We start from the raw sequence: 13,243 nt of genomic DNA on the forward strand, positions 1-13,243 counted from the left end.
GTTTGGAGGAAAGGGGGGGATATAAGTGATATTATAAGAGGACAGGGTGTTGGACTAGAATGGGGTCCAGCAAATGGACATTTGGTCTGTCCCCTTGTGATGCTAGCACCTGGATCTTATGCATTAATTAATTAATTACTTAACTTGTTTATTTCATTAATACTATCTGTATCCTACCCTGATAACATTTGCAGTAAATGACTATGCAAACAATTTACATATTTTTTTCAAATAATTTTTTTTTAAAAAAAATAATAATAAGAACAATTTGCATTTAAATGAATTTAAATACAAAATAAAACATGAAACTATGAAATCAAAGCAACACAGGTACAACAAGAAAAGAAAACTCACCCTAATCCAAAGTTAAAACACATATTTTAAAATGGAGAGAATCAGACTTGAGGTTTTATTTTTTTTAATGACTTGGGAGAACTTAAAGTTTTAGGTGGCACACAAAGATGGTGCCAGGTGAGATTCTCTGGGGAGACTGTTCTGTAACAGGGGTGCCACTTACTGGCAAGATTCCTTCTGGGGCAGACTCCCAACCTGGTGCCCTATGGACGTCAACTTCCACAATCCCTAACCATTGGTCTTACTGGCCCAGGCTAATGGGAGGGACATCCTCTTGATGTCCTAAAAGAGACCTACAGCTCTCTAACCTGCGGCAGCAGGCGAGGGTCCTGTGCGGGGAATGGGCTGTTCTGGCCAAATGAAGGTGCATTGGCTGAAGAGCTTCTTCAACAGGGAAAAAACCAGACGCGGCTTGTCCTGCTTTTACGTATTTTTCCCCCTTTGGGATTTACTTCTGTTTTCCTTTTTTTTTCTTGCAAGCGCTCTCTCTCCCTCTCTCGCACCGTGGCCCCTCCCCCCCTTTGCCCTGCCATGGCTGCGTTTCCTTCCCGGCTGCACCTTTAAGAGCGCCCGGCCGGGTGGGATGGTGCGTGGTGTGTGAAGGCAACACAGAGGAAGTTACGCAGCCTGAATCAGGCGCGGGGATAAAAGCTCTGCTGGTGATTGAAAGTGATGGCCAAAAGGATTTGAGGCTCCGTGCCTGAACTTGGAGAGAGAGAGAGAGAGAGAGAGATGCCAGCTATCTATCCATCCCTCGCTTTGCATCCATCATCTACCCGCCCTTGAGTGTCAGCGAGGGGGATCGGAGCCGTCCTGCCCGCAGAGAGGCTGAGCAAAGGAGAGCCAAGGCTTCTAATCTGCGCTGTGTGTGTGTGTGTGTAAAACCCTCCCCAGACCGACCCGGGAGGGGAGGGAGGGGGAGCGCCGGGTGGAGTGGGGAGCGAAGGGGATGAAGGAGAGCGGGATCCTCTGGTGGGGCGTTTTCTTTCCGAAAGGAAAAAGTTGAACTTGGCTCCTCTCTCTATCCACCCTCCCGAGCGCTGCCATCGTACCCAGACCTCGCTTTGGAAGCCCAAAGGAAGGAAGCGGAGATTTTAAAAAGCTAGAGGAAGGAGAAGAAGAGAGAGGAGGAGAGAGGAAAGGGACTTCTCTCGCCTCCTTCCCACCCCGACCCCCCTTGGCCGGGCAGTTCGCTTCGTACACAACTTTGTGTATTGCAGGGGGGCGAGGATCCCCCAACGGCGTCCAGATCGCGGGCGGGACGCGCTGGGCTCCCGAGGGCACCCCGGAGGCAGCGAGCGAGGCTAGGGCTCGCCTTGCGTTCAGGGAAGCCATCCATCCCTCCGCCCTGCGCGCCGCCTCGATCTGGGGCTCTCTCTCTCTCCTCTCTCTCTGCTCCGTCACTGCGCCGGATTACAGGAGCTGCGGATGCCGGTAAGCCAAGCAGATCCCCAGCCCCAGCAGGGCGTGAGGGGACCTGGGGTGGGACGGGAGGCGCCGCCGCCGCCAGCAAAGGAGCTGTTCTTTAGCACTCCCGGGCAGGCGAGCAGAGAAATTCCCAAGCGCCGCCGCCGCCGCTGTTTAGCAGAGGGAGGAAAAGTTACCTAACAAGCGGCTCCTCCGGGTGGAGATGCGGCAGGCTTTGTATTTTATTTTATTTTATTTTATTTATTTATTTGCTTTTATGGCTCTCACTATTTTCTTCTGAAAGCACCCTCTTATTATTAGCCCTTCCCGGTTCTCGCGGCTGACTTCTTCATCTAGGGCTACTTTTCTTTTGCCTCTGAGCAAAAGGCACTCAGGAGTCAAAGCAATCTGTATGGTGTTTAGTTACAGGTCTCTCCCCCTCCCCACCTTCTGACTTTCTCTTCTCAGCCGGCCTTTTCATCTGCATTTTGACTAGACTACCCAGATTTAATCTATTGTTATTATTAGGTCGTATCCAGTGTTAATCCTACTCAGCAGAAACCCACTGAAATTGACGGGCACAATTTACTAAGGTTTTCATAAATTTCAGTGGCTCTATACTGGGTAGAACTTCACTGGATTCAACTTTTTCTTCTCCTTCTCCTTTTCCTAACAGTAAATAAATTAGGATTCACCCTCCTGATAACATCCTGCACATCCCACCCCTCTTTCTCACTCCCCCTGCCCAATCTTTCTCTGTAACTAAAGTGTGCTTTGCTCCATGCAATTGCTAAAATTATTTACAAAATTATAAGGACAGGGAACGAGATATGCATGGACTTTTAAAAAAATCCTCATATTAATATTGATTGATTGGGCATAACTTTCTGAAATCCATCCACTCCCTACAGTTTGCTGTGTCTGCTGCTTCACGTCCTGGTGCAAGTTTTAAAGACATGGTCTGTAAAGTGTTTTGCCACTTGGCTTTTAATTTGCAAAGAACTTAATTTGTATCTCCACAATATGCTCCCTCCCACAATGCTTAACTTTTTTCAGGCTCCTTGTCAGAGCCTTCTCATACACAAGTGAAGTTACTTGCAGATCTCTCCATCTTCTGCCAGAGAGTGATGTCATCCCCAATTGATTTTAAGACCCCCAAAATAAGTCCTTGCAAAGCAAGGGGCAATTGTATGACATCTTATTTCCTGTTTTCTAACCTGAGTCCTTGAAATATCTGCATGTAAAACATCAGTTTGGAAAGGGAACTGGATTTAAGGATTTAAGGAAGGGAACATGGACTAGAAATATATTGAGGATGGCAGCTACTTATGAATGAAAGTTTTGTTGCTTCTCCTGGGAACATAATTCCTTCTCTGAGCTGTTAAACATTTTATTACTGTGTCTACATCTCTTCTGTGTAGCACATTTCAGACTTATTTTCTAACTTTTTTTAAAAAAAAAGACGATTAAAACAACACAATCTGTTTGAAGAGGATAGGGGTACGCCCCAAAATAAGTATCCAACTCCTGCCAAACCTCTCCCCCAAACAGATTCTTCTACAATCTGTTTCATACTCAGGCTTTCCCCCTTTCTTTTAAAAGTACCACTTCTGGGAAAGACTACATTTAATTGCCTGGTGGAACAATCAAGTTTACTTTCTGCACTTAATTCCCCAGCAGGGCATTGTAACTCTGGGTTGCCTCTTTATTTCAGAAGCATGTTAATCCAATAAAAGAAAAAAGAAGGAAGTCCAGATACCCAGATAAAATCTAATTTTGTGGGGCTGGCTATCAGTCCCCTGTGACTGCCTTGTACTCTTAAAAGAAAATAAAGGCATTGATTCTGCTCTTCCTGGGAAGTGCAGTTTCTTAATAAATATCAGGTGAAGATTTATATTTTTGCAGTAGGAACTGAAACCCAACCTTAGCCAAGCTATTAGTTCCAGACCTTTTTCTTTTTTAAAAAGAAAAAAAATGACCCAATACTTACACCATATTCTTTGAAGGCAATGCTGGCAAGCTCTTTCCACAAAACACCTGTGATATTGAAATGCGAAATTTAATAATGAGACAGCTTGCCTCTTTGGCTTTCCACGAATACACACCAAATCAGTTTTTTATTGTCTGCTGGGAATGTGTGGCATTTAACAAATGTAGCAACATAGCAACTGATATTATAGATGCCTTTCCTGCTTTCCTTTCCTTTCCTGTCAACCTGCTCCAGTGTAAAATTTTGATATTTCTACATTTCTGGAAATAGATTTGTCAGTTTGTCAGCATGTTTTCCCCATTTTCAACTCTCTGCCACCATCCCCAGGCCCAATCCAAAACTAAATGTGGGTTTGGGATGACAAAACTATTACGCCTCTTATGTTATCACAAGAGCTCATGACAAATCTGATGTGATAAGGAAATTGTTGCATTTTTAAAAAATCACTGAAAAGGCAGACATGATGTCAGCAAGGCTTGTAGAGCAATTTCTGTCTCACTTTGCTTCATTATCTCCTCCCCACCCCCAATTTACTCATGACTTTAAAAATAGCAACCAGACTATCTTTCTTTGGGAGTTTATTCTGGGCCAACACAGTTCAGAAAGGTGCTTCTAAACAGCTAGAGGGCAAAGCAGAGAAGACTGGCCTTGCCTTTTTATCTGACTATCTTGATCAGGTTAGCTTTCAGCCTTTTATTATTATTTTTTAAAGGGGAGAAAAAGCATGCTTACTGAATAGGTGTGCCATTTCCCCTCTCCTTCTCCCCCCCCCCTCCTCCCTTGATGTGCATGGAGATGTAACTGAAGATTTTGCATAGAAAAATGTAGACTAACCAATAAATAAATACTCTGCATATCTTATTCAAGTGGTCTTTTCATAGAGTTGAGAAGTTGTAGAAGGGATGGGAAATTTAGTCTGCAATCAAGGTTTCCTTCAAATGCCACCGTACTTTGTAGAATCTGCAATGGGATTTTGTGTCTCTGTGTGTGTGTTTGTGTGGGAGCAGTTTTGGCTTTGCAATGTGAGTGTTCATATGTGTGTTTTGTTCTTAGTCATTTTGATTTATGATTGAGGGTTTTTGGGTTGTTATTTTTCATATTTTTATAATGGCTCTATTGGAATGGGAGTGGGCAAGACTGCAGAGATGTTGAATTAAAGTCCAGTGAACAACGGGAGAGGTCACTGCTCTTTGTGTATTAGGAGAGCCTTAAATATGATTAGTCCTTCAAATTGTTTTTTATTAAATTTCATTGTTCAAATAAATCCTCTGCATGGAGGCTGGACTGTGTTTGTCTGGTTATGTTATTTATTTAGCTTGGCTCTTTAAGACTTACCCATTTTCCTGTCTGGCCTCCATGCCTTGTCTTGCCTGTTCATGGTCCATTCTTCTTTTTCTTTAGGGGCTGTAATTTTTCCATCTGTCTGTTTATGGTAACAGAGATATGACAATTCTGAGAAAAGCCTTTGCATAACCCACATATAATGTTAACAACCTTGAGAGTTACGCTCTCCCTTAAAACATTCTGTGGGGAACTCTCTTTTGCAGGTTTGACTTTTTCAATTTTTGTTGTGGTTTCAGGCAGTTTTCGTGAAGGAGTTAGCTGCTTTCTCATGTCCTCAAGGAGAAGCAAGAAAAACTCAGGAGGATCCTCAGTCTGTAGCCGGAAGCTTTGGATACTTTGCGATAAAGTTGGTGGAAGACAGCAGTAGTTTTCTATGAGTGCCTCCCTTCTCTCGAAAGAAGACAAAAGCACACCAGAAAACACCCACAGATATATCCAATTTTTGTTTTTTGTTTTTAAAAATAGATAGGCCACGGCTCTGTCAACAGTGGACAAATTTGCCAAGTCAAACTTCTCTTGAGCCACACACTTACTTTCAAGGAAATTGTACTCCCAAAGATTTGATTAATGCCCTTTCCAAGTTCCATATCATGCTACATTATTTTTTTACATAAAATATTTTTTCCCTTAAAATAAAACAAAGCATATTGCAGCTTCAAAGCACTTTAGAAAGCTTCATGTTGTAGCAGATGGGGAAATAAGATTGAAGAAAACTTGATCTAGCCCCAACCGCATTGCCTCCTTCTAACCCCCCTCCTCCACTGATCAAATTTCGTCATAGAATCAGAACTCGATAGTTCTATCGATTGATTGAGAGTCACCTCTAGATATTTTCACACTGATTTGGATGATCATTTATGCACGCGCGCGCACACACACACACACACACAATATGAAGTTAAGGAAGACTTTTGATGACTGATCAGCAGGCCTTGAAAGGTTTGCCCAAATTCTCTGAGCAAGATAATCTAGAAATGTATTGGCTGTAACAAAGACTTTCTTCTTGCCTAAACACGCATTTCAAGCGTCATCACCTGGACCTCCTAAGTGTTTGCTGTTTGTATTAGATGTGGAGTTTCCATGCTGATCCCGAAAGCCTCCCCTTGCCAGGATCTGCCTTGCTCAAAACTTTAGGCATCTCCTTTGCCCAGGATCCTTGCGCTTAGTCACAGCTGCCATGCTGCACCACGCTGCTTTCTTATTGCACTGCCTCCCACTGGTCATGGGACAGTATGACATCTGCAAATCCTGGGTGACCACAGACAATGGGCCAATGTGGGAATTTTACGCTTGCCAACCCAGGGCCGTGCCCATGAAGGAATACGCAACAGTACGAGTGGAGCCATCAGGAATCACCTGCGGGAACCCGCCCCAGAAATTTTGCACTCATGTGAGTAGAAGTATTTATCTTTTCTCATAGCAAGAGCTGTCAAAGTGAAACTAATGTGTCTTAAGGATCCTCAAGATCAGACACAAAGTTGTGTGAAGAGGGTAGGGTGAGTCAAGATATTGGGTTGTATTTAAAAAAGTAATTGAAATGAATGGGTTGTGTACAACATTGGTTAGAGTAGGCCCATTTAAATGAAAAGACATGACTAACTTAAGTTTATCAATTTCAGCGGGTCTATTTTCAGTAGTCAGATACAGCCTATTCTTTCAGAAGGGACCATGAGTGAGTGATACATCACTTGCTTTGCCTGCTGAAAGTCCCAGGTTCAGAAGGAAACTGTTCTGTACTGAGTCAGGCCATCTAGCTCAATATTGTCAGCATGGACAGTGGCTCTCCATGGTTTCAGACTGGGGATATTTCATCTGTACCTGGAGTTGCAAGGGATTCCACCTGGGACCATTTTGCATGTAAAGCAGACACTCTTCCACCAACCTATGGCCCTTTTGCCCCCATAATGGTATCTTCAGGTGCAGCTGGGAAACATTCCTATCTGAAATCCTGGAGAGCAGCTGCCAGTCAGTGTAAGCAATATTAGGCCAGATAGGCCAATGGTCTGACTAAGTAAAAGGCATCTTCTTATGTTCAAAAGGCACAACACTGTCTATTAAAATAAGTGGAGGGTAAATGATTGGTTTAAAATGGGGGGGGGGGTGTGGAATTCATATTTGTATTTCACAAACCTTTCAAACAAATGATATACTGACAGAAGGGGGAGGGCCATAGTTCAGTGGTAGAGCACGCGTTTTGGATCCTGAAGTCCTGGGTTCAGACTCTTGAGATCTCCAAGTAGCACGTTATGAGGAAAACCTTTCTTTGCACTGTAAATCATTGTAGAAAACTTTGAGTTAGATGGCCTGGCTCAGTATAAGGCAGCTTCATCTGCTCCCCTTGGCAGGGAGGTAGTCTGGGCATAGGATAGCTTCCCCTACTGTTATTACTGATGTACCTAATAGTTTGTGTTGTGCTCCTGATTTTAACTCTGTCTGACCTTGACCAAAGTCATCAGGGCCTTCATTAAAGATAAAGTGTTGCTGGTCCTTTCGGCTAACTGTATTGTCTCCTTTATGGGAACATGCATTGAGTGGTACTGGGAGGTAAGCTAGGTAGGTGCTTTTCCCACTAGTGTCATTTAGCCATCCTGCCTGGTTGAGGTCTAAGACATTATGCAAAAGCATTAGTGTTTTGTGCATGCTAACGTAAAGCCCAGGGCATACAGACATTATCTTACCTGCTTCTCACTCACTGAAAAGCGATGTACACACCATAAATTTCAAGCAGATTTTCCCCAAAGCATATCAGGATCTGTAGTTTACCCCTTACAGATTTACAATTCCCGGCACCCTTAACAAACTTATAGTTCCTGGGATTCTTGCCATGAGTTTTGAAAGTATGGTTGGTGTGCAGCTAGGACTGGGAAGAATCAGGTTCAAATCCCCACTCAACCATGATACTCACTGGGTACCTTCGCTATCTCTCAGCCTAACCTACCTCATAGTGTTGCTGACAAGGTGAAATGAAAGGGAGGACTACACTTGGGAGGGAAGCAGGGTATATAACAGACACAGTGATCTTTTCCCAAGTATATTTTTGACATGTTTAACCATGTTAACTTAATACTTCAGTTCAAGTGCAGATACAGAACTTGTCCTGCCCTGGACAAACTTATATTTAAAAAAAGAAAACAGCAGCAGAACAGGGGTGTACCTGGTGCAGTCATTTTGCTGAGGCAAAGAAAGTCTATGTCAGTGCTTTGATGGGAGATCTGCCTCAGGTACCCATGTAGAGCTACTGTAAAGAAAAGTGAGATGAATGAATAAAATGGAACTAGGTTTTGTTGAGTTTGGACACACTGACTGATTTTGCAAGATCAGCTCTTGGCCAAGCCTAAGCACCTGTGCCTGAAACAACGGCAGATGGCTTCTCTGTTCACTCCTGCTTCCCTTTTTCAGTTTCCTTATGTATCAGATTTTAGCTTGAAAGCTCCTTGGGGCAGGGTCTTATCCTTTTGTACTCTGTAAAGTACCATACACCAGTGGTGCTTTATATAATTAAATCAATGCTTCAAAGCTCATGGGAAAGCCAATTCATGTTAACCTTACAGTGTAGAATATAGTTGTGTGAAACCACCCCAGTTCTGGTTTTCTATCTGCTTATTTGTATTTCCACCTCTTTGTGGGCACTTCAGCCCATGCTGGATGTGGGAAAGGGCTGTAGCTCCATGGCAGAGCATCTGCTTTCCAAGCAGAAGGCTCCAGGCTGAATCCCTGGCATCATGTCCAAGTAGAGCTGAGAAGGTCTCCTGCCTCAAATCCTGGAGAACCTCTGTCAGTCATGGTAGAAGACAGCTTCTTGTGTTCCTGTTAAGCTGTCTTAGGTCTGGCCATATCATTTCACATAAATAAATACTTAAAGCACTGAGGTCACCATAAACAATTCCATTTTTATGGAAAAACTTAGTCCATTCTACCGTCAAGCCCTTTGCTAGTTCAAAAAAGACATTGAGGGGGAATTGCTGCAGCTCAGGGATAAAGCAGCTAGGGCTGGGAATACCCCCTGTCTGAAACCCTGGGCTGCTGCTGCCAGTCCGTGTAGTCAATACTGAGCTAGATGGACCGGGGTCTGTCTCATTATAAGCAGCTTCCTGTGCTCCTGAGTTCAGATGTTGTGTTTGCAGGACAACTTTATTATGAGTGACAAGGGAGTATTCATACATCTATGAAACTGATACGTGTGTGTGTGTATGTGTGACATTCTTTGCTTTGCTTCACTTTTCCTGTTGTGAAATTAGAAGGCTAATAATAATGAACTATTTTTCTTGATGGAGCTGGTAAATAGAGGCATGTTTATGAAGTTACTGCTTTATACCAGGCATAGGCAAACTTGGCCCTCCAGATGTTTTTGGCCTACAACTCCCATGATCCCTAGCTAACAGGACCAGTAGTCAGGGGTGATGGGAATTGTAGTCCCAAAATATCTGGAGGGCCGAGTTTGCCTATGCCTGTTTTATGCACTACTTTCAAGGAGCGCTATTAATACCTCATTAAGTAATGCAACAGTCTTGCAAATCAATCTATAAAAGCTATGAGCCCATGGAAAAAGAATTACTAACCTGCCTGTCTACACATGTGCTTAAGCTAGTTCTTTCAGAGGTACTGAATTGCCTGAAATAAAAAGGGGAAAAGCCATCCAGTTCACAAAAAACTTTCTCCAACTGGAGGCAAACCTTACTTGCCACGGGGCAGTGGGCACACGGCTTCTGACAAGCTTGCCATAGGACATGCCCAGCCGTTCATTTGTTTTTTGCACCATTCATCAATCTGCCAGAAACTCGGCTGCATGGACATTAACGCAGTAGCAAGAAGATGATCAGAATCCCCCTTCGGATCTTGAAATATGGGTCCCCTCAACAAAATTTAAAATTCGGCTTTGTAATTCAGAATTTATGTGATGTGATGTGATTTGATTTGATTTGATTGGCTGGTTAATAAAAATTATTTTTTTAAAAAAAGAAACTTGGCTGCATGAAAGCAAGTTGACAAAAATTTGGGGTCCTATTTAAGATGCCTGAATGGCAGAGGGACTGATCCTGATCAAGGGAACACAATCTGTGAGGGATTTCAAAAAGAATGGGAGTGCTCTTGTGCAGCTCCTGTTCATTTCAATTGTGTGTGTGTGTTGCAAGAGAACTTCCCCATGGATTTCATCCCATGTTAATTTGCGTGAAGTGAGGAACGAAACTATTCAGATTTCCTAGCTCTGGGCACCAGGATGTCCTGGGTCAGCTTTGACTCTGCTTGTCTTCCTGTAACACATAAATGGTACAGCCTCAGCAAAATGGTACTGAGGGCGAGAGTGCTGCCTTGCATAACTTAAGGCACAAAGATAATGATCACCCAAGGATCAAAGGTAGAACTCAGAAAAACCTAAAGGTCGGTTTTAGATCTCATTATCAGCTAGGGGCTGCTGAATAATGGATGGAGAGGAGCATTAAGGGCAGATTTTTTTCCTTCCTTTTTTAAAAAAGAGAATTTATTGAACACCAGGCCTGTGTCTTTGTTGCCAAGCATTAAGAACCAGTGTTCGAAATGCTTGACATTTATTGGCTGTAATTACAGGCTGGGGGAGGAAAAAGAAGAAGACAATGATTTAATTTGGCTTGCTGGGTTTTGGTCTCTTAATCTGTTTTCAGTACTGTGGCTGAACTTTGAGGAGGTGAAGTTGTAACTGCGGAAAGAGCTCCCAAGCACATGCAGAGTGTAATTATCTCTGCAGGAAGATCAGAAGAGCTCTGCTGGATCAGACCAAAGACCCATCTAGTCCAGCCTTCTGTCATCACAGTGGCCATCAAATGTCCCGGGAGGAAAACTGTAAGCAGGACGTGCGTGGAAGAGGCCTCTCCAAAGCTGCAGTTTCCATTCCATGTTTTGGGAATTTGCTGGGCGTGGCTGGACCCTGATGGATCTTATCTAAGAAATGAAGCCTTAGAGTGGGCAAGCCCAGGCATCTGGTGGGCCTCTGTGAGAATGGGATGCTGGACTAAGATGGGCGATTGGCCTGATCCAGCAGGCTCTTCTTATGTTCTTAAGCCAACTGAACTGGCGGGTGCAGGAGAAACTTCATGAGCACGTATCAAGGAGCAGAAGTAACAGGTCTCCAAACATCCAATTTATTGAATATTCATAATGATTTGTACTTTGATGCTGCTAGGGTGATCACATGAGATTATACTTTCAATACTGTTTGCGCCTGCAAAAGTTTTGAGGTGGTCATTTCTAGTCAATGCTTATTCTGTAACTTGCTGCTGAAAAAATCCTATCACTTTTTATTTCACAAATGTTTCTGGTTTATTTTGGTTGAAGAACATGCTGCAGAATACATTCATAATAGAATACCAGTCTCTAGGAGCCCAGAGCTGATAACAGCTTATGGTCACATCCACACCATACATTTAAAGCACATTAAAGTAAAGGTAAAGGGACCCCTGACCATTAGGTCATGTTGTGGCTGACTCTGGGGTTGCGGCGCTCATCTCGCTTTATTGGCCGAGGGAGCCAGCGTACAGCTTCTGGGTCATGTGGCCAGCATGACTAAGTCGCTTCTGGTGAACCAGAGCAACGCACGGAAACGCCGTTTACCTTCCTGCCAGAGCTGTACCTATTAATCTACTTGCACTTTGACGTGCTTTTGAACTGCTAGGTTGGCAGGAGGAGGGACAGAGCAACAGGAGCTCACCCCGTCGTGGGGATTCGAACCACCGACCTTCTGATTGGCAAGCCCTGGGCTCTGTGGTTTAACCCACAGCGCCACCCACGTCCCTTAAAGCACATTACTTCCCTCAAATAATCCTGGCAACTGTAGTTCGCTAAAGGTGCTGAGAACTGTAGCTCTTTGAAGGGTAAACTACAGTTCCCAGAATTATTGGGGGAAAGCCATGTACAGTGGTACCTCGGGTTACAGACACTTTAGGTTACAGACGCTTCAGGTTACAGACTCCGCTAACCCGGAAGTAGTACCTTGGGTTAAGAACTTTGCTTCAGGATGAGAACAGAAATTGCATGGTGGTGGCATGGCAGCAGCGGGAGGCCCCATTAGCTAAAGTGGTGCTTCAGGTTAAGAACAGTTTCAGGCTAAGAACGGACCTCCAGAATGAATTAAGTTCTTAACCCGAGGTACCACTGTACTTTAAATACAAGGTGTGATTGTGGCATAAGTGAGGTCCAGGCACAGCTCAAAACATCTTGCTTCCTGGAGCAAGGGATAAGACAGTGCCATTCTCCACACCCATACAAAATGGCTGTACAGTGGTACCTTGGGTTAAGAACTTAATTTGTTCCGGAGGTCCGTTCTTAACCTGAAACTGTTCTTAACCTGAAGCACCACTTTAGCTAATGGGGCCTCATCCTGCTGCCTTGACGCCGGAGCACGATTTCTGTTCTCATCCTGAAGCAAAGTTCTTAACCCGAGGTACTATTTCTGGGTTAGTGGAGTCTGTAACCTGAAGCGTATGTAACCTGAAGCGTCTGTAACCCGAGGTACCACTGTACTGGCCATTGAAACTTATGTTGACACTGTAAATGAGGCAGTATCTTCTGCTGGATTTGAGGCAACAGGCTAGCTTCAAGAGCAGACCACATGGCACACACAGCACTGGCGGAGGAAGGTGGGTGCAGGGGGAGTGCACCGCTCCGGGTGTCATCCCTAAGCGGGGGTGACATTTGGTGCTCCGTCTGCCCGCGACTCGGACTCCCACGCCTCCCACGAACTATTGGGGGAAGGGGTGGGAGGAGCTGCTGTGCTGCTTTGCCGGTTCCTTCCTCTCCCCTTCCCGCTCACCTGCCTCCTTCCCATCCTCTCCCCTGCCTGCCTGCCTGCCTCCTCCAGCCGGGAACATGGCGCAGCAGCTCCCTCCTTCCCCTGACAGCTGGCGGTAGGCATGGGAGTCACGGGCGAGCAGTGCGCCGTTGCCCTGTGCTCCCAGCTGGAGGAGACAGGCAGGCAGGGGAGAGGACGGGAAGGAGGCAGGCGAGCAGGAAGGGGAGAGGAAGGAAGCAGGATCGGTGGGTGAGCGCGCCACTATCCCGCGCCTGGGAGGGCACCCTCTGTGCCCCTCGGGAACGCGCCTGCTCTGGGCAGTGGGGGCATATGCTCCGCCACTGACACTCAGCTCTCTCCTCCAACTCTACCCCTCGCGATCTGCC

At 44.9% G+C, this 13,243-nt stretch overlaps 1 protein-coding gene across 9 annotated transcripts in view; it reads left to right on the top strand.

Annotated features, from left to right (window-relative positions):
* Window positions 1-924: 924 nt before the first annotated feature.
* The window catches only part of NTNG2 (netrin G2), a 129,014-nt gene continuing 116,695 nt past the window's right edge, over window positions 925-13,243 (top strand). For 3 of the 9 annotated variants that reach the window (XM_079962559.1, XM_079962562.1, XM_079962561.1), the window contains exons 1-2: window positions 925-1,788; window positions 5,332-6,485. In XM_079962559.1, the coding sequence (XP_079818685.1) occupies window positions 6,273-6,485 (213 nt within the window). In that variant the 5' untranslated portion in view covers window positions 925-1,788; window positions 5,332-6,272. Of the gene's footprint in view, window positions 1,789-4,317; window positions 4,429-5,331; window positions 6,486-13,243 lie in introns of those variants that run through there. The other 6 variants (XM_079962564.1, XM_079962565.1, XM_079962563.1 and 3 more) reach the window with 5 other exon arrangements.

The sequence above is a fragment of the Podarcis cretensis genome, assembly GCF_951804945.1.
Source record: "Podarcis cretensis genome assembly, chromosome: Z".
In the NCBI taxonomy this organism is placed as follows: domain Eukaryota; kingdom Metazoa; phylum Chordata; class Lepidosauria; order Squamata; family Lacertidae; genus Podarcis; species Podarcis cretensis.